Here is a 26,346-nt window from a genome sequence, read left to right as displayed (position 1 = left end):
ACACTGTACATTAAAAAAGTGAGGTAGTGTCCAAGGCTTCAATGTCCATTTAGGAATTGGGGAAGAAGCTGTTCCTGAATTGCTGAGTGTGTGCCTTCAGGCTTCTGTATCTCCTACCTTATGGTCTGATGGTAACAATGAGAAAAGGGCATGCCCTGGGTGCTGGAAGACTTTAATAATGGACGCTGCCCCTCTCAGACACCATTCCCTAAAGATGTCCTGGGTACTTGGTAGGCTAGTGCCCAAGATGGCGCCGACTAGATTTACAACCTTCTGCAGCTTCTTTCAGTGCTGTGCAGCGGCCCCTCCATACCAGACAGTGATGCAGCTTGTCAGAATGCTCTCCACAGTACAACTATGGAAGTTTTTGAGTGTACTTGTTGATATGCCAAATCTCTTCAAACTCCTAATAGAGTATAGCCGCTGTCTTGCCTTCATTATAGTTACATCAATATGTTGGGACGAGGTTAGATCCTCAGAGATCTTGACACCAAGGAACTCGAAGCTGCTCACTCTCTCCACTTCTGATCCCTCTATGAGGATTGGTATTTGTTCCTTCATCTTACCCTTCCTTACGTTCACAATCAGCTCTTTCATCTTACTGACATAGAATGCCAGGTTGTTGCTGCAGCACCATTCCACTGGTTGGCATATCTCACTCCTGTACGCCCTCTCGTCACCACCTGAGATTCTACCAACAACGGTAGAATCATTATTGTTATATCTAACGAGACGTATCGAAAAACTTTCTTTAGCGTGTCTTCCACACAGATCATTTCACCACATAAGTGCATGAAAGTAATGCACAGAAAGAAAACAAGAACAGAATGCGGAATATAGTGTTACAGTTACAGAGGAAGCGAGGTGCCACTAAGCAACTAAATGCAAGCAAACAATATGGTACAAGCTCATTAGGAGGCCAAGAGTCCTGCCTTTTTATACAAGAGGACTGTTCAACAACCTTACAACAGCAGGGGAAAAAGCTGCCCTTGAACGTGGTGGTACGTTTGTATGTACTTTCAGGATTTTGTCTCTTCTGCCTGCTAGGAGGGGGGAATTAAAGAGCATGTCAGAGGTGGGGGTTGTCATTGATTATGTTGGCTGCTTTTCTGAGGCAGGCACAGTAAAAATTGGTAATCTCAGGATTACTACTAGTGCCATTTTCCACCAAGCACAACAGAAGGAGAAGATGGGAAATGAATGAAGCTTTCTACAGATGATGCAGGAAGGAGGGTTTTAGATTTCTGAATCATTACGAATATTTCTGGTACGGGCTAGACTGGTACTAATCAATGGTTTGTGCCTCATACCATTGGATTAATATCCTTGCAGGAGTTTTTTTTTGTTGGGGCCATTGCAAATAGTTTAAACCAGCCTGACAAGAGAATGGAAACCTATGGGGCGAAGGGAAGAGGCAAAAAGTAGGCAGAATATGTTGGTGAAGTCGAAACCACGGCAAACAACCAATCGGCAAAATTGCTAAAATGCAAAACCGAAGGTAATATATCCAAGTGCTCGTAGCATTAGCAACCTGGTAACTGAATCAACAATACAAATAGAAGTAAATTAACCATGTAATATAATTACCATCATGGAAATATAGCTGCAGGGTAAGCAAGGCTGGGAGCTGGAAGGTCAAGGATATCTGACATCTGGGAAGGATGGGCAAGAGGAAAAGGAAGTGGGTGGTGCATCTAATAAGGGAGGAGATCAGTACAGTGGCAAGGAATAATCTTAGCCCAGCAGATTATGAGGTAGAATTGGAATCAGTTTGAACTGAGCTAAAAACAGTAAAAGTTTTGGTGACAATTATTTGCAGATCAAGTAATAGTTATAAACTATTACTTGATGATCTATATTGAATTGACTTTATTACTTACTTCCTTCATACACATGAGTAAAAATCTTTATGTTACATCTCCATCTAAATGTGCAATTTATAGTTATTTATAATAAATAGTATGCACAACAGGATAGTCAATATAAAATAGAGATACAGTTGTAAAAAGCTTCAACAGGTATATAAAAAGACTAGGAAGCATAAATGATAGTCTTTGACAGACAATTGAGAAAATTTATAATGGACAATAATAAAATGGCAGAGGAATTAAGTAAATACAGGTCCAAAATTCCAAAATTTCAACTTTTATCAAGCACTAACATGACGTCACAAATGGAAAATTCCACAAGACACTGGGAAGGTTCCCAGACAATGTGCAAGTCTCTGAGCATCACAGAAGTGACTTAACATATGGAATGAACAGAAGCTAATGAAAAATAGAAAAACACTGCAGAAATTGAAAAATGAAGATCTCGATAACATGTTGAAAGAATGCATTTGTCAGCGTCGGAGTGAACATATGCCACTTAATGATACGATGATCATGAAAATTGAAAGTATTTGTGAACATTCAGAAGGCTGGTTGCAGAAATTTAGGAAGAGACATGGCATTAAATTTTTAAAGACTTAAAACATTTTTAAGATAAAGTATCTGATTATGAAGCAGCAGAAAAATTCATTGATAAATTTGCAAAGATTGTCTCTGATGAAAATTTAACACCAGAACAAGTCTACAATGCTGATTGGTTTTATACCTACAAAAAAACGTAAAATACAAAATCAGTGTCTTGAAACCTTTTAATCAAAATACGGCATCATAGATAAGAGACTGAAAGCCTGCTGTTGTTTGTTGTTCAACAGCTGATTCAGGTATTCTCTCGATGCTGCTGTTACCCTGCATACACTATATTTTCATTATATTAATGGTATGTCATAATTTTTGCTGTTAAGTATATATGTGTGCTGAACAAGTGTAAGACAAAGACTGCTTACTGGTAGCACATAACTTCAGAGTTGGAAATGATGGCAACCCCAAACTATCTCATTATATATTCCAGAATTCAAAAAAAGTCCCAAATGCAAAACACTTTCAGCCTCAAGCATTTCAGATAAGGGGTAGTCAACCTGCATTTTGTTTCTATTTACATAGAAGATGACACAGAAAAATGAGAAAGAGTAACTGAAGAGGAATATTTACTGTTACAACTAATGTAACAGTGGTGAAGAGAATGAACGTTTATGATGATGGATAGTTGTCAATCAAGAAGGTGTCAAACCACTTGAACATTGATGGAGCTTCCCTCATTTATATAGATGATGCAGTTGACGTTCTGGGCAATGGTGACCCTCAGGATATTGATGTTGGCATCAAGTGTTACCCCTGTAACCTATCTATGGCCTATATTGTCTGTCTTGGTACCATATCCGATGCGGACTTTGGTGACCATGGTTTTCCATATAGATCTACCCTTCCTTTTTTGGATGACTTCGATTTCCTCGATGTGTAACCACCCAGTTAGGCTTTTAATGTACATAAGCCGAGGTCTTCCTCTAGGTTTGCTCCTCTCAATCTTTCCAGAGAGTATGAGTTTTTCTAGTTCATCTTTCCGCATGATGTGTCCTAGGAATCTGAGTTGTCTTTCTCTTATTGTTGGTATGAGTGATCGAACTGCTCGGGCTCTTCTGAGAACGGCCTGTACTACGGAGTGTAAAAATTGGGATATTACGTCAAAACTTTTATAAATCACTATTCCGCCCTTAAGAAGAATACAGTGTGTTCAATGCAGTTTGAAAAAGTTTGGAGCCACTAAACAAGGGAGATCCCAAAATGACCCGTATGACTCAGTTATATATGAAATTAGAAAAGCTATTATACAACATTTTATTACACATCCCTAACTGCCCTTGAGAAGGCTAATGTTGCTGGGGAGGACGCCCAGGGCTTTGACCCAGTGATGGTGAAAGGCCGATGATACACTTCCAAGTCAGGATGGTATACGACTCACAGCAATACCAGCTGTGGATAGTGTCCCCACGTCACACTGCCTTTATCCACTTCGGTGATTAGCTTCACAGGTTAGAAGATTCAGCAGAGGCCTGCTGATTATTGTCGTGCATTGGTAAACAAGGCAGCTATGGTTTGATGGTGGTGGAGGGAATGAAGGTTTGGGGATGTTCTCCTTCCAGCAGAGGAAGTTAAAGGGAATACAGGGGACTGCAGATGCTGGAATCTGGAGCAACAATCAATGTGCTGCAGGAACTCCGCAGATCATGCATCCGGGGGAGGAAAGAAATTAGAACACAGAACACTACAGCATAGTACAGGCCCTTTGGCCCAAGATGTTGTGCGAACCTCTTAATCAACTCCAAGATCAATCTAATGCTTCCCTCCCACACAGCCCTCCATTCTCTTTAACCATTTGAATATCAAAAAGTCCCTTAAATATCCCTTATGCATTTGCTTCTACCACCACCCCTGGCAGCCTGTGCCACACACCTACCAATTTGTTAAAAAAAAACCGACCTCTCACATCCTCTCTATATATTTTTTCTCCAATCACCTTAAAAGTAAGCACCCTCTTATTAGCCATTTCCACCTTGCGAAAACAACACTGGCTGTCTACTCCTAGAAAACTCTTTGCTCACTCTCAACCAAGATATAGTCTCTAATCTAGACAATATCCTATTAAAATCTCCTCTGCACCTTCTCTAAAGCTGCCAAATCTGTCCTATAATGAGGTGACCAGAACTGAACACAATACTTCAAGTGAGGTCTAACCAGAGCTTTATAGTTCTGCAACATTATTTTACATCTCTTGAATTCAATCCCAAAAATAATGAATGCCAGCACACCATACACTACCTTAACCACCCTATCAACTTGCAACAGCAAATCTGAGGGATCTATGGGTGTGGATCCCAAGGTCCCTCTGTTCCTCCACACTGTTCAGAATTCTACCACTCACCCTGTATTCAGCCTTAAATTTGACCTTCCAAAGTATATTTCTTCACACTCTTCCAAACTGAACTCCATCCACTACTCATAAGCATAAGAAAATTTGTAGATGCTAGAAATCTAAGCAGCACATACAAAATGCTGGAGGAACTCAGCAGGCCAGGCAACATCTATGGAAAAGAGTAAACGGTCGTGTTTCGAGCCAAGACCCTTCTACTACTTCTCAGCCATCTCTGCATCCTATCAATGTCCTGCTGTAACCTACAACAACTTTCTACAATACCACCAACCTACATCAACATTTTAGGTCAAAAGTTCTGATGCAGGGTTTCGGACTGAAAACATCAACAATGATACAGGGTTTTTACCTGAACCGTGACAATTGCTTTCCTGTTCCAGATGCTGCATGACTCCCCGAGTTCCTCCAGCACATTGCTTGCTGCTTTAGAAGGTTAAGGAGATCGGATAAGGAGTTTAAGTTTGCAACAAGTTTTTAAAAAGTAGATAAAGTTAAGCTATTTACAACAGGAGGATCAGTCACCTAAAAAAAAAATCAACCGTCTCGACTTCACCGCACCTTGTTCCCATTCCAACCTCACTCCTTCCAAACGCTCTGCTCTCCACTCCCTCCGCACTAATCCTAACCGTACTATAAAACCCGCCGAAAAGTGGAGGGTGCTGTTGTAGTTTGGCGTACTAACCTTTACCTTGCCAAGGCACAGTGACAACTCGTGGATACCTCCTATTTAACCCTTGATCATGACCCCACTAAGGAGCACCAGGCCATTGTCTCCCACACCATCACCGACTTCATCCGCTCAGGGGATCTCCCATCCACTGCTACCAACCTTATAGTTCCCACACCCCGCACTTCCCGTTTCTACCTCCTACCCAAGATCCACAAACCTGCCTGTCCAGGAAACTTATTGTCTCAGCTTGCTCCTGCCCCACTGAACTCATTTCTGCATACCTCGACATTGTTATATACCCCCTTGTTCAATCCCTTCCTACCTATGTTCGTGACACTTCTCACACTCTGAAACTTTTCGATGATTTTAAGTTCCCTGGCCCCCACCACTTTATTTTCACCATGGATGTCCAGTCCCTATATACTTCCATCCCCCATCAGGAAGGTCTCAAAGCTCTCCACTTCTTTTTGGATTCCAGACCTAATCAGTTCCCCTCTACCACCACTCTGCTCTGTCTAGCGGAATTAGTCCTTACTCTTAATAATTTCTCCTTTGGCTCCTCCCACTTCCTCCAAACTAAAGGTGTAGCCATGGGCACTCGTATGGGTCCTAGCTATGCCTGCCTTTTTGTTGGCTTTGTGGAACAATCTATGTTCCAAACCTATTCTGGTATCTGTCCCCCACTTTTCCTTTGCTACATTGACGACTGCATTGGCGCTGCTTCCTGCACGCATGCTGAGTTCGTTGACTTTATTAACTTTGCCTCCAACTTTCACCCTGCCCTCAAGTTTACCTGATCAATTTCCGACACCTCCCTCCCCTTTCTAGATCTTTCTGTCTCTATCTCTGGGGACAGCTTATCTACTGATGTCGACTATAAGCCTACTGATTCTCACAGCTATCTGGACTATTCCTCTTCTCACCCTGTCTCTTGCAAAAATGCCATCTCCTTCTCGCAAATCCTCCGTCTCCGCCGCATCTGCTCTCAGGATGAGGCTTTTCATTCCAGGACGAAGGAGGTGCCCTCCTTTTTTAAAGAAAGGGGCTTCCCTTCCTCGACCATCAACTCTGCTCTCAAATGCATCTCCCCCATTTCACGCACATCTGCTCTCACTCCATCCTCCCGCCACCCCACTAGGAATAGGGATCCCCTTGTCCTCACCTACCACCCCACCAGCCTCCGGGTCCAACATATAATTCTCCGTAACTTCCGCCACCTCCAACATGATCCCACCACTAAGCACATCTTTCCTCCCCCCCCCCACTTTCCGCAGGGATCGCTCCCTACACGACTCCCTTGTCCATTCGTCCCCCCGTCCCTCCCCACCGATCTCCCTCCTGGCACTTATCCTTGTAAGCAGAACAAGTGCTACACATGCCCTTACACTTCCTCCCTCACTACCGTTCAGGGCCCCAGACAGTCCTTCCAGGTGAGGCGACACTTCACTGGTGAGTCGGCTGGGGTGATGTACTGCATCTGGTGCTCCCGATGTGGTCTTCCATATATTGGCGAGACCCGACACAGACCGGGAGATTGTTCCGCTGAACACCTACGCTCTGTCCGCCAGAGAAAGCAGGATCTCCCAGTGGCCACACATTTTAATTCCACGTCCCATTCCCATTCTGATATGTCTATCCATGGCCTCCTTTACTGTCAAGATGAAGCCACACTCAGGTTGGAGTAACAACACCTTATATTCCGTCTGCGTAGCCTCCAACCTGATGGCATGAACATTGACTTCTCTAACTTCCGCTAATGCCCTACCTCCCCCTCGTACCCCATCCATTATTTATTTATATACACACATTCTTTTTCTCTCTCTCTTTTTTCTCCTTCTGTCCCTCTCACTATACCCCTTGCCCATCCTCTGGTTTTCCCCCTTCCCCCTTTCTTTCTCTCTGGGCCTCCTGTCCCATGATCCTCTCATATCCCTTTTGCCAATCAACTGTCCAGCTCTTAGCTCCATCCCTCCGCTTCCTGTCTTCTCCGATCATTTCGGATCTCCCCCTCCCCCTTTCAAATCTCTTACTAGCTCTTCTTTCAGTTAGTCCTCACGAAGGATTTCGGCCTGAAACGTCGACTGTACCTCTTCCTGTAGATGCTGCCTGGCCTGCTGCGTTCACCAGCAACTTTTATGTGTTGCTTGAAATTCCAGCATCTGCAGATTTCCTTGTTTGTGTTAAAAAAAACCCACATGGTTTATGATATAATAGCAAATTGGCCAGGGGAATGAATATGAGAAATATTGTTACACATTGAGTTGTTATCTTGAACACCCTACCTGGAAGCACGGAGAAAGCAGATTCAATGGTAACCTTCAAACACACTTGGAACTCTAAGAAAAAATGTATGTTATGGGAAAGTACCAGAAAATATGGGCTAAATAGATAATTTGTTCAAGGGACGAACACAGGCATGACAGGCTGAATTGTCTACCACTGTGCTTTTTAATTCTATTTACTGGATAACTGAATGACATGGAACTGTATCAGTGCCAGACTAATCCAACCGTACTCTGGATGCCTCACCTTGACCACTCCATCATAACCAGGGATGGTGTTGACTTTTGCATTCTTGGCTATTAACTTGCTTTCTATCTTGTCACCCATGGCTTGGATAGCATGCATGTCAGGTCCAATGAATGTGACACCTTCAGCAGCCTGCAGAGATAATGAAGATCAAAGATTTACTTTAGCAACATATCTTCCATCAGCAGTGATGCTCCTTCACATAGTTTTATAAGTGTAAAGCCCTCCAGATCACCACCACAGTACACAATCCCTTAACTCTATATGTTAACCCATGTCTTCTACTGAAATAACTATATACAGACAAACAAATCTGAAAAGCTTGCAATTATGTGTTCAACATTCACTTTCTTACCTTTTAGTTCTGGCACAAGCATTGAACATAAAGCAGCACATTTCAAAATTGTGCAAAGCTGCCCTCTGTCAAAAACAATTGAGCTGGCACCAGACTGGCTGGTGAGAGACGTTCCCAATGGTTATAAAGCAAATGCAAAGTAACCACCAGTACAAAATCTTTGAAAACTCAGCTAGCTCTGACAGGAACTGCCTTTACTCCAAATACATAATGTTACAAAGTAACATAACGCTGCAAAAATACAGTGAGGATTAAACATAATGGGCTTCACACAAGCAGTGAAAGTAACGAGGAATGAACCAAGGTACAAGTGTCATCAGTCTCAAACTAAATTCCCAATACTTCAAATTTATTGTCATTCAACCATACACGTTTACAGCTAAACAACATTCCTCTGTGACCAAGGTGAGTAAAACAAAGTATATTTATCACATACAGTACATAGTAACATAATATTAATAGATAATTTTAAAAATCTGTAGATTTACTGTGCAAGTTGACACAGCACCATGCTGGTGTTCCAGTGAAAGATCTAATGACCAATATAAACTCTGAGTTCTCCAGGATATAAAAGTTTTCAAAAAGTTTAAAGTTAAAATGTGTAATTTATAGCAAGTCAGACAGAAGGTGGGTGGTGGGAGTGGGGACGGTGGGAGGTGGGAATGCAATATACAAACTAGAACACCCTTTTTGGCAATGAATAAGCAATTACACCTACAATATGTTGGAGCACCGTCAACAATTTGCATAAATACATCCATTTTCTGATATTGTGTACTGAGAGTTGTGACAGAGAACATCAATGCTCAAATGTTATAGTGGTTTACACGCTTATTCAAACTTGGTGGGGAAACTTTAAGACAATGTTGAGTTAAATGAACATGATAACAGTTTACCCTCTTTGAAAGTTACTACAATTCTGAGTGATCCAAAATAAATTCTCAAGATGGCTTGAGACATTATAAATGTAGCACACTCACAAGGAACGGATGACTTTCGACTAGAGCTTTCAGCAACTGGGGATTTCTTCTTCTCATTTCTGGCTCTGCTGAAGATTTATCAACAGGGATTGATTGCTATGAATATTCATCAACATAATTATCACTGCATCATGCAAATACAGAATCACAGAGTGGCTACAGCACAGAGGGAGTTCATTCTAACTGTTGAGTCAATACTAGCTCTGCGCAAGAGCAATTCCAAATCAGAATCATGATTTATCACTAATATATGAGGTGAAATATGACAGTAATACAGTGCAATGATATAAAAAGATCAATAAATTACAAAAATAAGTAAATAGTGCAAAAACAAAAGTATTAACAAGGACAATTAAAAATCCAGTGGTGGTGGGAAAGAAGATATTTCTGAATTATGGAGTATGTGTCTGCAGGCTTCTCCACCTCTTCCCTGAAGGTAGTAACAAGAAGAGTGTATGTTCTGAATGCTGATGGTCCTTGATGATGGACGCTGCTTTTCTGTGAAAACACACCATGTAGATATGCTCAATAGTGGCGGGGGGGGGGGCTTTACCTGTGATGGACTGGGCTGTATCCACTACTCTTTGAAGGATTTTCTATTCAAGGGATTTAGCATTTCCATATCAGGCTGTGATGCTTTCTTGATATCCAAATATAACCCTCTTTTCTACTTTATTGAACACCTGCACATCTAGAACTAGGTTGATATGATTTGCAACATCATGTGGCCTTCAATCAACCCATTCTTATCCAGGTGACCAATCATATCTGTGATTATTGGTTTGAGAACTGTCCTCACCAAATTTCAAATACTGTAACTAGTCTGTAGTTGTGCAGTTCATCCATTCTCCCTTTTTACTAAGTAATTTTCCAATCCTCATACATCAAATGGCAATTTTTAGATTTTAGCATGTTTTGACCAAGGCCTCTAAAACCTCTGAGGCATCCCAAATGGAATAAGTGATTTATCCATTTGAAATGCAGTTCACCTTTCTTGTGCCTTCTTTTTTTCAGTTTTAGCCCATCTAGAATCTTAACGCCTTTCATCTTCACTAAGCTTTTTGCTTCTTGTTGAAAACTGATGTTCCACACTAAATCCTTTGCTTCCAGGAATTTTTTTTTAGTACCTAATCCAATCCATTCTCATCGTACACTATCCTCTCCATACACCTGCAGAACTTTTCTGAATTCCCATTTGTGATTTTATCCAGCTTTTTCCATTTCCTTTTAAATGTCCCGTCCGAATCTCCTGTAATCAACCTGGTTCTTACCTGCATCAACAATGTTATGTTCCCTTTATTTTCTGCTGTGTTTTATTCTCATATTTTTCAGGTCACCTGTGAGCACTAGCTTTGACTTGCTCAAAATCTCTCAAACAAGAATTTGCCTACACCTTGAATGAAACACTCCATTTTTAAATATAAAAACACAGGAGATGCTGCAGATGCTGGAAATCTTGAGGAAAGCACACAAAGCGCTGGAGGAACTCAGCAGGTCAGTTGCCATTTTAGGTCAAGACTCTTCATCAGGACTCCTTCAATATTATCATTTTAAAGGCCTCCTGTTACAGTTTTACCTGCCAAACTTCAGTTCCAATATACGCAGACTGATCTGCCCCTTCCATTAAAATCGACTTCCTTACATCTGTTATGTTGACCTTAGAACAGGGATTCCCAACCTGGGGTCCATGGACCTCTTAGTTAATGGTAGGGACCCATGGCTTAAAAAAAGGTTGGGAACTGCTGCTTTAGAATGATCTATTGGTTTGGCCAACTGCATAATCAATTACTTTAACAAAAAATCTGATGGAGGAACCCCACAGATGCTGCTCAATTCATTGAGTTCCTACAACAGATTGACTGTTACTGCAGATTTCAACATCTAGAGCCTCTTGTATCCATCATCTGGCTCAACTTTCACCCATTTCTGTCTCTCATCTATCACTACCCATCACCTGCCAGCAGCTGTCTCTCAACTCCTCCCCTCACCCTTAGCTCCAACTGCTCCCCATCTCCCTCCTCACCTGGTTCCACCAGCCTACCTGGCTTCACAACTCCTTCTCACCACCATTCCATGTTCTCAGTCTTGATGCTGACTCTCAGACCAAAACAGCAACCCATCCCTTTCCCTCCACACGTGCTGCCCGAGTTACTCCAGCCGTTCGTTTTTCACCCATCTTCTAATTTGGCCCATCATATAACTGTTATTTAATAATCTCCTCAGAGTAGTTTGGGACACTTCAGTAATTTGAAATGGATATTAATGCAGCACTCAATTTGCAGATGGCAAGCTCTCAAGCAATCCCCTCCATAATACTCTCTTTGAAGCAAATAGTTTGAATTAAAGGAGACCTGCTGGGTGGTTCTTACAAGAGAAAAAATATCCTGGTTGAAGTGGGGCTGGAGATGTATGGGATGGGAGTGGAGATCAGAAACAGCTCAATATTCTTTCCTCAAACACTGCCCTTTCTTCAGGGGTGGGGACAGGTTGAAGGCAAAGAACTGGAGGAGATGAAAAGAGTTTTTACAGAAAATACAAAAGCTCTCTCTGCTCCCTTGGTGGTGATGTTGCTTGGGGCATGCTTGGAGCAATACATTTGATTTGCCTGGTAAACAGGAGAAAACAGGAATAGCTCTTTTCAGCTGCAAATTTTATTGCTGGCATTTTTGAAACAGAATGGTTTCTTTAAAGCAGCTAAGGATTGCTCAAGTTAATGTTAATGTCAACAATTCTACATCACTGACAGCACAATGGAAAAGGAATGCAGGCGTTTAGTACAGAACCACCCCCCTGCCTTTCTCTCTGCAATCAATTAGGACTATAGGAAATGGATATAGGTGCTAATTACAAGAAGATAAAGTCAAACATCATGTATAAACAAAAGAAATTGCAGCAATGAGGTAATCCTCCAAAAGCTCATTGACATTTTGGCTTGAACAGAAATCAGGGAGGTTTTTTTTTTGGAATTTTCTGCAGCAGCAGTCATCAATAGTAAGCAAAGTGGTGACTATTAGCTGCCACTAGCTGCTGAAATACTCAGATTCAGATTTATTGTCACCGACATAAGTTGTGAAAGTTGTCTTGTGGCAGCAGTAGACTGCAGGCATAATAGCTTACTATGAGTTTCAACAAAGATAAATAAATAAATAAGTGCGACTGAGGAATAACGAGGTAAGAAATCTAATGGTGGAGGGGAAGAAGTTGTTCCGAAAACACTGAGTGTGTGTCTTCAGGCTCCGGTACCTCCTCCCTGGGAGTAATGAAAAGAGGCCATGTCCTGGATGGTGAGGGTCCTTCAGGATGGCTGCCACCTTCTTGAGGCACCACCTTTGGAAGATGTCCTTGATGGTGGGGAGACTTGTGCCTGTAATGGAATCCTCCGAAGCCTCTTAACGTCCGGTGCATTGGTGCCTTCATACTAGACTGTGCTGCAGACAGTCAGAATGCTGTCCACTGTACATTTGTAGAAATTTGCATGAGTCTCTAATGACACACCAAATCTCTTCAGATTCATAATAAGGTAGAGTGGCTGGCATGCCTTTGTCATGATTGACAAGGGCCAGTACTCACTGGAATTTAGAAGAATACGGGGGGTGGGGGGGGATCTCATTGAAACCCACCAAATTCTGAAAGGACTAGATAGGGTGGATGTGGAGAGAATGTTTCCTAACGTGGGGGTATCCAGAACTAGAGGGCACAGCCTCAAAATTGAGGTGCGACCCTTTAGAAAAGAGATAAGGAGGAACTTTTTTTTAGCCAGAGAGTGGTAAATCTTTGGAATGCTCTGCCACAGACTGTGGTGGAAGCCATCTTTGCCTATATTTAAGGCAGAAGTTGATCGTTTTTTGATTGGTCAGGGCATCAAAGGATATGGAAATAAGGCAGGTGTATGGGGTCGAGTGGGATCTGGGATCATACGTGATGAAATGGTGGAGCAGACTCGATGGGCTGACTGGCCTAATTCTGCTCCTATGTTTTATGGTCTAATATGTTGTGCCCAGGATAGATCTTCTGAGATGTTGACTCCCAGGAATTTGAAGCTGCTCACTCTTTCCACCACTGACCCTCAATGAGGACTGCCATGTGTTCTCCCAACTTCCCCTTCCTGAAGTCCACAAACGATTCCTTGGTCTTACTGACACTGAATTGTTGCAACACCATTCAACTAGCAACCTATTTAGCTTCTGTATACCTCATCGTCATCCGAGATACTGCCAATATCAGTGTATCTATAGATGGCGTTTGAGCTGTGTCTTGCCACATGGCTTCACTGTTCAGCGCAGAGAGATGCACTGCTAACTGTTGCAGTTCATCCTCAATTGTTTGATTACAAAGTGCTCTGTGATCAAAGGGCTGTTACACATTGCACTGGAAGACCATCAACTAAGTACAAGACCATAGCTCATATTCCAACTACCCTGTTTGCTGGGGCACAAGGGACTGCAGATGCTGGAATCTAGAGCACAAAGAATCTGCTGAAGGATTCTGTGTGTGTTGGGGTGGGATGGGAGGGGGGGGGGGAGAAGGGGAGAAAATGTCCAGGGTGGGTGGGGTAATGAGGCATTGGGTATTGTAGACAGAGTCGACAGAGGAGAGCTGCTGTCTGTGATGCGCTGAGCTGTGCTCACAACGCTCTACCGTTTTGTGCACTGTAATTTGACAACTGAGAGGCTAATCTTTGTTAAGGAATGCAAGCAATCTTCATTCAATTTCCAAGAAGGTATAACATGTATGGTGCTAATCAAAATGCACACTGGAATCTATCATAAGTCAATATGTAAAATATTATTTGTTTGCATATACTGTACGTGATTCACTTGATTCTTTTCTGTGAAATAATTTCTTTTTAACAACAAAGACAACAGTTGCTCACATTACTTCATGTGTAAAATTAAACAAAACAATTCACTCCGACATCTTAGGGAATGAAATCTTCCAACCACAATAGTCTAAACTCAGCGGTGGCAAACCTATGGCACACATACCCAAAATGGCCTGTGAAAGATTTTTGCTGGTACACAACATACAGTGCCACCCCTTAACTCATTCAACCATGCCCATAATAAAAAGGTAAATAATCTTTATCTTTACTGCCAAATAAATGTTTGCAAGTGCACGTGATATTGGATGACCTATTTTTAAAAGCTCTCAAATGTGGTGTGTACACATCAGTCTTTGAATAGTAAACAGCTGGGCCAATTGGCATTGGCTTTGCTCTGCTTATATTTCCTCTTCTGTTGTTTGCAAGTGAACACTGGATATTTATGATAAATATGGTATGTTATAATTAATTTAACACAATCAATACTTATTTTTCAATTTTTAAAGAATAATATTAATAATTTGCTTTCTAAATTGCTTCATATATTTCAGTCTTTACACTTTTATTATGAGTAAAAAATGAATACATGTACAAACATTTGTAAATAAACAACAGGATTCATCCTTTTTCTTAAAATATTCCTAATTATTGTTAAACAATGATAACCTCTGTTCAAAATTACCATGACACATGACAGAACTTACTTTGGAAGATTATCGCCAATTTCGGCACACACTCTGAAAAAGATTTGCTATCCCCAGTCTAACTCATTGAATGAATGTGAAAACATTATTGTAAATATTAACAATACACAACTTTGACAGAGTTCATCTCTATGTTTGAGGTGAATGAACAGCATTTTTTCTGGGTTTTTTTGTATACTGGAACTCATCATAACTGCCCTATGTCTCCTATGGACAGCAATGTCCAATCAATAATTGGCCTACACTCTACTTGGTGTCCAATAGTTGTAGATTCAAGTATCACTCCAAAGAAGCAGTGCTGGTCTATCAAAAGTAGCCTTTCAAATGAGGTGTTAAAGCCAAGGCCCCACCTCTGCAATGGTAGAAGCAAAAGAACCCATGGTATTTTATTTTGAAGCTGAATGGAAGAATTTATTCCAGCTTTCTAGCCACTATTCTTCCCTCAACCAATACTCCCCAAGATCATTATTACATCACTGTTAGTGGGAGGTCACTGGATGCAAATTGGCTGTGTTTCCTACATTACTAGAATAGTACACTTCAAACAAATTCAGTTGCTGTAGAGGACTGCAGAAAGCCCTGAAATTGTGTAAAGTGCTTTGGAAATGCAAGACTATCCTTTAGTTTAGGAAGTCTAGAGTATTTATTTAAATTAAAACAGAATGACCAGGCCAGTTTCTGGGAGCTTGCTGTGTTAGCAGCACAATTGCTGCATTAAAGGGCAGGAAATATTGCAAAAGCAATTCATTGGTTTGGACAACCTGCCAGCACAAAAAGTCACTTGTTAATGTAAATTCTTCTTTCAAAATGGTCAAAAATTATGGTGAAGTACTTCTCTTGAAACGTTTGTTTTATGCATTTGAAGTTTAATGAAATCTGTGCCTGGTTGACAATACAATTAAACACAGTACCTTCCACACAGAGAAGCTTCCCACCCATCCACTATCTGATGACCCTATATTACATACCCTGTGAGAATAGGATTAAGGACAGTAACAAGCTCTGCCAGTGAAAAGGGTAGGAGACCAACTTCAATGCTAAGTTTGACACAAAGCAGGTACCTCTCATTTTGCTCAGTAGTCTCCAACCCAACAGCATCAATATCGATTTCACTAACATCCAGTAATCACACCCCCCGATGGCTCCTGATTTTCCCATGTCCCCCTGACCCCTTCCCTTTCCCTTCCCAACTTCATGACTTGCCCATCACTCAACACCATCCTCCCTCAGGTTCCCCACCTTCTCTTTATTCTATACTCCACTGTCCTCTCCCATCAGATTCTATATTTTCAGCCCTTTGCCTCTTCCACTAATCACTTCCCAGCTTCTCACATAAATCCCACTACTTCCCTCCTCCCACTACCCATCTTCCTCCTTTCACCCTCCCTCCTCCAACAACTCATGCTTTTATTTTGGCTTCTGCATCCTTCTGTCCAGTCCTCAGTCCTGATGAAGGGTATTGGCTCAAAACATCGACTGTTCATTTCCCTCCATAGATGCTGCCTGACCTGCTGAGTTCCTCAAACACTTTTGTATTGCTCTAATCTCAAGAACAACTACATCTCTTCAACCAATCAGCTCTTGAAACAACCATCAAACCCCCTTATCACTACAGTTTATCAACATTATGACCACTTTCATCACTTGGCATGAAAATGGACTTAGTCTTCCAGTGGCCACCCATTTCAATTCTACTTCTCATTGCCATTCTGACATGTCAATCCATGGCATCCTCTAGTGACACGATGAGGACACATTCAGGTTGGAGAAACAACAGCTTACGTTCTGTCTGGGGTTGCCTCCAAACTGATGGCATGAACATTGATAACTGCCCCTCCTCTTCACCATTCCCCCATTCCCGTTCCCTCTCTCACCTTATCTCCAGACATGCCCATCACCTCTCTCTAGTGCTCCTCTGCCTTCTCTTTCTTCCATGGACTTCTACCCTTGTCAGATTCCTCCTTCTTCAGCCCTTTATCTCTTTCACCAATCAACTTCTCAGCTCTTGATTTCACCTGTCACCTACCACCTTGTACTACATCCTCCCTTCCCTCACATTCTTGCTCTGACTTTTCATCCTTTTTTCCAGTTCTGATGTAGGGTCTTGACCTGAAACACTGACTGTTCACTCTATTCCACTGATGCTACCTGGCCTCCTCAGTTCCTCCAGCATTTCGTGTGTATTGCTTAGTTTTCCAGCACCTGCAGATTTTCTCGTCTTTGGTCTTTCTTTGTTCTAACAGTGTCCTTCTTATAACAATTGTGTATAAATTATGTTTTCAAAGTGAATGCTGCTTATCTGATGCTATGTACCTGCAAGGTTGCTGCAAGTTAAGGTCTGTACCTGTATATGCAGGCACTTTGACTTTGAAAACTTGACATTGACAAATGTGTAAATCCAACAACCCAGTACAATTGTGTCAATTTTAACCAGTCTTCTTACAAATTCTGAGTGGGACCACTGTTTTGGTAATGATGAGAAAATTCCACGCAGCTTTGTGCTCAAAAACAAAGGCCAATAGGTTAACTACGTATTGTTTTAATGTTTGAACAGTTACAGTGCCTATAAAGAAGTATTCACCCCACCGCACACTCCCCCCCGCCACCAGAAGTTTTCATGTTTTATAGTTTTACAACATTGAATCACAGGATTTAATTTGGCTTTTTCACAGTGATCAACAGAAAAGTCTCTTTCGTGTCAAATTGTAAACAAATTTCTACAAAATGTATTCCAATCAAGCACAAAATAATTGATTGTGTAAGTATTCACCCCCTTCAAGTCAGTATTTAGTAAGTGCACCTTTGTTAGCAAGTACAGCCTTGAGTCTGTGAGTCTATTAGCTTTGCACATATGAACACTGTAATTTTTCTTCATTCCTCTATACAAAGCTGCTCAAGCTCTGTCACATTGCATGGGAATGATACTTAAACAGCCCTTTTCAAGTCCAGCCACAAATTCCCAATTAGTTTGAAGACTGGACTTTGACTTGGCCGCTACAGGACATTAACTTTGTTGCTTTTAAGCCATTGCTGTGTAGCTTTGGCTTTTATGCTTGGGGCCATTGTCTTGCTGGAAAACAAATCTTCTCCCAAGTCGCAGTTCTCTTGCAGACTGCATCCAGTTTTCCTCCAGGATTTCCCTGTATTTTGCTGCATTCATTTTACCCTCTACCTTCACAAGCCTTCCAGGGTCTGCTACATGAAGCATTCCCACAGCATGATGCAGCCACCACCATGCTTCACAGTAAGGATGGTGTGTTTTTGATGATGTGCAGTATTTGGATTACACCAAACATAGCATTTAGTCTGATGGCCTAAACGCTCAATTTTGGTTTCATCAGACCATAGAACCTTCTTCCAGCTGACTTCAGAGTCTCCCACATGCCTTCTGACAAACTCTAACTGAGATTTCATGTAAATTTTTCTTTCAACAGTGGCTTTCTCGTTGCCACTCTCCCTTAAAGCTGCGCCTGGTGAAGTATCCGGGCAACACTTGTTGTATGCACAATCTCTCCCATCTCAGCCACAGAAGCTTGTAACTCCTTCAGAATTGTCATAGGTCTCTTGGTGGCCTCCCTCAGTAGTCCCCTTCTTGCACAGTCACTCAGATTTTGAGGACGGCCTGCTCTAGCCCGATTTACAGCTGTGACATGTGGTGGCATCTGTTAGTCTTGCGAGACCATGGATCTGCGCCTGGAAAGTCTTGCTTCAGTCTATGTTAGTAGAGCAGCATCTGTTGTGGCTATAGGGGCCCACATAGGAGTGACAGTCTCCATTGCAGCAACTGCACTTGAAGGTGCTGTCCTCCAGTGTTGTCTTGGTGCTATCTTTTCGGCGCGCACTTTTCTTCAGCAGTGAACCTCAGCTTCTCTTCTCTTTTTAGACTTCTGTATAGTTCCAGTCTCCAGCAAGAGCAATCGCTTGCAATGTCCTCCCACCTCTTACAGACCACAGACCACAGTACGTGTGCTTGCAACATTGTGTGTCCGACAGAGTGATCAGCAGCACTGGGGCTCCACAGGGGACTGTCTTGTCTCCCTTTCTCTTCATCATTTACACCTTGGACTTCAACTACTGCACAGAGTCTTGTCATCTTCAGAAGTTTTCGGATGACTGCCATAGTTGGATGTATCAGCAAGGGAGATGAGGTCGAGTACAGGGCTACTGTAGGAAACTTTGTCACATGATGTGAGCAGAATTATCTGCAGCTTAATGTGAAAAAGACTAAGGAGCGGGTGGTAGACCTGAGGAGAGCTAAGGTTCCGGTGACCCCCGTTTCCATCCAGGGAGTCAGTGTGGACATGGTGGAGGATTACAAATACCTGGGGATACAAATTGACAATAAACTGGACTGGTCAAAGAACACTGAGGCTGTCTACAAGAAGGGTCAGAGCCGTCTCTATTTCCTGAGGAGACTGAGGTCCTTTAACATCTGCCAGACGATGCTGAGGATGTTCTACGAGTCTGTGGTGGCCAGTGCTATCATATTTGCTGTTGTATGCTGGGGCAGCAGGCTGAGGGTAGCAGACACCAACAGAATCAACAAACTCATTCATAAGGCCAGTGATGTTGTGGGGATGGAACTGGACTCTCTGACAGTGGTGTCTGAAAAGAGGATGCTATCCAAGTTGCATGCCATCTTGGTCAATGTCTCCCATCCACTACATAATGTACTGGGTGGGCACAGGAGTCCATTCAGCCAGAGACTCATTCCACCGAAGTGCAACACAGAGCATCATAGGAAGTTATTCCTGCCTGTGGCCATCAAACTTTACAATTCGTCCCTTGGAGGGTCAGACACCCTGAGCCGATAGGCTGGTCTTGGACTTATTTCATAATTTACTGGCATAATTTACATATTACTATTTAACTATTTATGGTTCTATTACTATTTATTATTTATGGTGCAACTGTAACGAAAACCAATTTCCCCCTGGGATCAATAAAGTATAACTATGACTATGACTCTTGACGTTCATGTTGAGTGACTGCATTTCTCTCTTGCAGATATCTGTGAAATGAAGATGGGGCTGCCCTTGTGCTCTCTTGCCAGAGGCCAGTTCCCCATACAGCAGGTCTTTTGGGATCCTCTCGTCTGACATGTGGTGTACGTGGCCCAGCCAGCGGAGACGGCGTTGTTGGAGCAGGGTGAAGAGGCTGGGTATCTGGGCTTGGGCCAGGACCTCATTGTTGGTGACTCGGTCAACCCACTTGATGCACAGGATGCATCTCAGGCTGCGAAGGTGGAAGGTGTTGAGACACCGCTCTTGTCTGGAGTAGAGGCTCCAGGACTCGCTGCTGTAAAGCAGTGTGCTGAGGACGCAGGCCCTGTAGACTGCAACCTTGGTGTGCGTCATCAGCTTTCTGTTCTCCCAGACTCTCTTTGTCAGCCTGGCGAATGTTGAGGCTGCTCATCCGATCCGTCTGTTGACCTCGGGGTCTAGGGAGAAACTGTCCGTGATGGTGGAGCCAAGGTATGTAAAGTCGTGAACTACCTCCAGCTCGTAATTGTTGATGGTAATGGCAGGGGGGGTGCTCAAAGCCTTGGCCCAACACGTTGATCTTCTTCAGGCTGATGGTCAAGCTGAAGTCCTGGCAGGCTCCAGAAAAGCTGTCCATGAGGCGTTGCAGTTGCTCTTCAGAGTGTGTTGCCAGTGCCGCATCGTCTGCAGACAACATGTCCCTGATGAGTACAGGTTTCCCCTGCCATCTGAAGGTAGAGTGTTCCTATGAAACAATTTGTAAGCCGAAATGTCGTAAAGCGAAGAAGCAATTACCATCTATTTATATGGGAAAATTTTGTGAGCGTTCGCAGACCCAAAAATAACCTACCAAATCATGCCAAATAACACATAAAACCTAAAATAACAGTAACATATAGTAAAAGCAGGAATGATATGATAAATACACAGCCTAATAAAGTAGAAATGCTTTTCCACAATCATTACTGAACTGTTCTCCGTAGTGAAAGTCTCACACAAGCGCCGTTGGCAAAAACACAGCGCAAGTTCTCTCCAGTAACCTTTAAGCTATGAAGCTGCCAAATCATACCAAATAACACGTAAAAATACACAGCCTATATAAAGTAGAAATAATGTATGTACAGTGTAGTATCACTTACGGGAATCCGGACAGCGCCGAGCACACTGATGATGGTGTGTTAGACTGAGTCGTCAGAGTTTGGGTGGTGCAGTGGCCCCCCCACCCTCCAGGCCGCTGAGCGATACATTGCCGCGAAGAACGCAGGGGTCCAGCGGTAGCCAGGAGGTACACAGCACATCTTCAAGAAAAAAGCCGAAACAAACATGCTAATTAATTAGGTGCCGCCCGTAATTGTCGGCCCAGATCAGTGCCGATTTCTGATTGCGTCGTCTCTGATCTGGGCCGACAATTACGTGTCGGTGGCACCTAATTAATTAGCATGTTTATTTTGGTTTTTTTCTTAAAGATGTGCTGTGAGCCTCCCGGCTACCTTTGCCTTCTCTGCGAATCGGTATCTGTCCGTGGCCTGGGGTTGGGGTGGTGGGACACTGGGGTGTCATCTCGTCACCTGTTTCCATTAGAGCAGGCAGCTCATCTTCTCCTATGACTGCCCGTCTTGATGTCGAAGGTCGAAGTTCGTCTTCTGCTGTGGCTGATGTGGAAGGCTTGCTTGACTGCTGAGCCTCGCGTATTTTTCTATCACACAGTTCTTTAATAAGGACTCAAACCATCCTGCAAATATCCCCTAAACCGATGTATCCTTTCAAAATTAAAGTCGTACTTTATCATTACTCATTCGGTTTCGATTGTTATCCTTTTTTCTTCCAATTGCATCAGCTCTTCATCTATCAGTTCTTGGTGATGGGATGCCAAAACCTCTTCAACGTCATCTTCGTCAACTTCCACAAGCCAAACTCACGTTGTCCTTAGTTCGTTCACCGCGATCAAAGCGCTTAATTATGTCTAGTTTTATCATAAGTGTAACGCCCTTACGAACTCTTTCAGGCTTTTCCAATACCATAGAACTCATCTTGCAAACGGCTGCTCACATGCTCGTGTTTAAGCAATGCCGGCGAGAATCCGGGGGAGAGCGGCTGCTCGGGGCGCACTGCCTTTTATCGCGCGCTGGTTTTTTATCACGCGCTGATTTTTTTTTCATAACAGTGAAAACACCTTCTGAAAGTGAAAATAGGGTACTAATGTAGGTCTTTCATAACAGTGAGGTTTCATAAAGCGAACGTTCAAAAAGCGGGGGACACCTGTACTTCACGAACCTTGGTTTTCGCCCTCAGCTGGGACAGACTGAACAGCCTCCCGTCCAATCTGGTGTGGAGGTAGACACCATCAGTTGATGTTCCAAAGGCGTGCTTCAGCATGACTGTGAAGAAGATGCCGAACAGGGTGGGGGCAAGCACACAGCCCTGCTTCACACCGCTGTGGATGTTGAAGGCCTCCGAAGAAGAGCCGTCAAACTGAACGACGCCCTTCATGTCTGTGAGGAATGACTGAACTATCCTGAGGAGCCTCGGGGGACAACCAAGCTTGGTGAGGATTTTGAACAGGCTGCCTCTGCTCACAAGGTCGAAGGCCTTCGTGAGGTCAATGAAAGCGACGTAAAGTGGTTGTCTTTGTTCTCCGCATTTCTCTGTTGAAGGGAGAAAATCATGTCGATTGTGGAGCGTTCTGACCTGAAACTGCACTGAGGCTCGGGATATACCCTTTCGGCTATTTTCTGCAGTCTGTTCAGGACCACACGAGCAAAGACCTTCCCAACGATGCTCAGCAAGGAGATTCCCCTATAGTTGTTACAGTCGCTTCTGTCCCCTTTGTTCTTATATAGGGTGACAATGTTGCAGTCTCTCATGTCTTGCAGCACTGCTCCCTCTATCCAACTACTGTGCCAGCCATGACATATTCTTTCCATTTCTTGATGAAAGAGATTCAGTAACTTGGAAATTTTCTTGTGTCCATCTACTGACTTGTGCTTTTCAATAACCTTTTTGCAGAGTTGCTTGGAGTGTTCTTTTGTCTTCATGGTGTAGTTTTTGCCAGGATACTGACTCACTAGCAGCTGGACCTTCCAGATACCTGCGTATTGTAACTGCAATTAATTAAAACACCTTGACCATTTACCCATTTAACTAACTACGCGATTTCTAAAACTAATTAGCCGCACCAGTGATGATTTGGTGTGTTATATTAAAGATAGGTGAATAATCATGGGTTTCGGTCTGAAACGTCCACTGCATAACCCTTTTCCATAGATGCTACCTGGCCTGCTCAGTTCCAAAAGACAATAGACAATAGGTGCAGGAGTAGGCCATTCGGCCCTTCGAGCCAGCACCACCATTCACTGTGAACATGGTTGATCATCCACAATCAGTATCCAGTTCCTGCCTTATCCCCATAACCTTTGATTCCGCTATCTTTAAGAGCTCTATCCATCTCTTTCTTGAAAGCATCCAGAGACTTGGCCTCCACTGCCTTCTGTGGCAGAGCATTCCACATATCCACTACTCTCTGGGTGAAAAAGTTTTTCCTCAAATCTGTTCTAAATGGCCTACCCCTTATTCTTAAACTGTGGCCTCTGGTTCTGGACTCACCCACCAGCGGGAACATGCTTCCTGCCTCCGTGTCCAATCCCTCCAGCATTTTGTGTGTGTGTTACTTATGTGATTAATTATTTTGTGTTTTATTTTTATGATTAATTTAGGTCACTTTGCAGAGATCTGTTTTCACTTTGTCCAAGAAAAGGCCAAATTAAATCCACTGTGATTCAATGTTGTAAAATATGAAAACCTCCAAGGGGACGAACACTTTTTATTGGCACGGTGTACCTACAGCCAACAACACTAGGTCCAAGAAAGGAATTATTTTTTAATCCCATCCACAACACCAGCCTGCCTCTTACATAATACTTCTATGCTCAATTCAGGTCTCAATGATACAAAAGAAATACACAGGCACTGGAGAAGATGCAAAAAATTCATAAGGATGACATAAAATGGGACAGCTGTCAGGTATGACTGAATACAGGTGCAGCTCTTTCCTTGAAAAATAGTGCTGGAGGCATTAGGAAAGTGGCCACCAAATGATAAAGGGCTTGCACAGGTTGAGCAAGGACATGTATTCATTTACTGGAGAGATGAAAATTTAAAGGCCCTAAATATAAATAAAACGAGTTCTGGCATCATCTCCTTACCCGAGAAGAGTGGGAAGAATATGGAACTAGCTTCTACAGGGATAGTTTGCACAGGGATCTTGGGGAGAATCTGGATTAACACAAGGGAGAAATAAGGGAAGGAGGCAGTGATAAGAGGAGATAGGAAAAAAAGTGGCAGGATGGATTCACATGAAGCATACATATCAGTGTAGAGTTCTGACCTAAAACAGACCATTCATTTGCTTGCACGAATGCTGCATTCCTCCAGCAGTTTGTGTTATGAGCTGAATGGCCTGGGTTTTGTTTTACAGTTTATTGCTTTAGTTATATTTTCAGTGCAATTACTCAATGAGTACAACTGCAAGTTTTCAAATGCTGATTTGTAAAAACACGTCAAATTAACTCACAAGAACAAAATGTTTAAAATCCAGATCATGTTTTAGGTGGTGTTTAAATTCAAAACCCCGTGTTTGAGCAGTCTCATTCCCTCAGCACAATCGTAACAAAACATATTTGGTATAAATTTTACCTTTGTTATTCAGCCCAATGCTTAAAATGTTTTTTTGTGAAATTATAATAGTTACTTTGAATGTTTTATATTTAAATCTCAGACAGAAACATCCTATAAGCTGATTAGCAATTTATTTTAATTTTTTACAGCATCACGTATCAACTTTATTCGCCATATACGCTTACATGTATTAGGAATTTGCAGAGGTGTGTTGGCACGACATGTAACAAAAAACAAACACTCAACAATGATAATTTAAGTGGTATGCATGATGCCTTGCTTTATTTGTTATGTGGCAGAGAAACAGAGCATCCTGCCATTCCAAGTCTTGAAACTTCAGGCAAAACTGTTAAATTATATAGCCAAGTGAAAGATCTTTCATATACTTGACGGATTTTAGGTAAGAAGTTCATCAAGCTGTAACCCACAATGACTGTTACCAAATCTGCAACCTAACATCAAGAAATGATCTGGAAGTCATATTAAAACTAGATGTCTTTTACAATCTGTATACTGTATATAATATACAAATTCTACTAGGAAATCAAATATATTGCATTTGATGGATATTTTATGTAATTTTCTATGTTCTAACCTCACTCCTTCCGAACACACAGCTCTCCACTCTCCCCACACTAATGCTAACCTCACCATCAAACCCGCATATAAAGGGGGTGCTGTAGTAGTCTGGCAGGCTGAATTCTGCCTTGCTGGAGCCAGGCAACAACTCTCAGACACCTCCTCTTACTTACCCCTTGAACAGGATCCCACTAAGGTGCATCAGACCAGTCTTCCAGACCATTGTCTTCCACACCATCACTGACCTTATTAACTCTGGAGATGTCCCATACACTGCCATCAAGCTCACAGTTTCCTTAACCCGTACCTCCCAATTCCACCTCCTACCCAAGATACACAAACCTGCCTGTCCAGTACATCGCTGTTTCTGCTTGCTCCTGCCCCACCAAACTTAAATCTGCATACCTCGACTCTGCTTTACCTTTGCCCCCCCCCCCCAATTCAGTCCCTTCCTACCTAAATCCATGAAACTTCACACGCTCTGGATTTTTTCAATGACATCAAGTTCCCTGGCCCGATAATCTTATTTTCACTACGGATGTCCAGTTCTTGTACACCTCCGTCCCCCATCAAGAGTGCCTTAAAGTGCTCCGCTTCTTTCTAGACAACAGACTCAACCTGTTCCCCCTCTACCACCACTCTCCTCTGTCTGACAGAATTGGTCCTCAGATCACTAATTTTTCTTTTAGCTCCTCCCACTCCCTCCAAACCAAAAGTGTAGCATGGGCACTCATATGGGATCCAGATACTATGCATCCCTTTTTGTTGGCTATGTGGAACATTCTGAGTTCCAAGTCTACACTGGTATCTCTCCCCAACTTCTCCTACGCTACATCAACAACTGCATTCATCAACTATGCCTCCAACTTCCACCCTGCCCTCAAATTTACCTGGTCCATTTTTGACATCTCCCTCCCCTTTCTCAATCTCTCTGCCTCTATCTCTGGAGATAGTTTGTTTACTAATATCTTTTATAAACCCACTAACTCCCACAGCTACCTGGATTATACCTCTTCCCACCCTGTCATTTATAAAAATGCCATCCTCTTCTCTCAGTTCCTCTGCTTCCACTGCATCTGCTCTTAGGATGAGGCTTTTCATTGCAGAACCAATGGGATGTCCTCTTTCTTCAAAGAAATGGTCTTTCCTTCCTCCACTATCAACGCTACCCTCACCCACATCTCTTCAATTTCACACACATCTGCCCTCACCCCATCCTCCCACTACCGTTATAGA

At 42.6% G+C, this 26,346-nt stretch overlaps 1 protein-coding gene across 3 annotated transcripts in view; it reads right to left on the bottom strand.

The window, feature by feature from the left end:
- Positions 1-26,346, bottom strand: part of pcca (propionyl-CoA carboxylase subunit alpha) — a 495,020-nt gene that overhangs the window by 275,809 nt on the left and 192,865 nt on the right. For all 3 annotated transcript variants that reach the window (XM_072258848.1, XM_072258849.1, XM_072258851.1), the window contains one exon: positions 8,015-8,146. In XM_072258848.1, the coding sequence (XP_072114949.1) occupies positions 8,015-8,146 (132 nt within the window). The remainder of the gene's footprint in view (positions 1-8,014; positions 8,147-26,346) is intronic.

This window comes from Mobula birostris, chromosome 5, assembly GCF_030028105.1.
Source record: "Mobula birostris isolate sMobBir1 chromosome 5, sMobBir1.hap1, whole genome shotgun sequence".
Classification (NCBI taxonomy): Eukaryota; Metazoa; Chordata; class Chondrichthyes; order Myliobatiformes; family Myliobatidae; genus Mobula; species Mobula birostris.
Note: the sequence above shows the minus strand (reverse complement) of the source record. Positions and strands in the feature narration are given on the sequence as shown.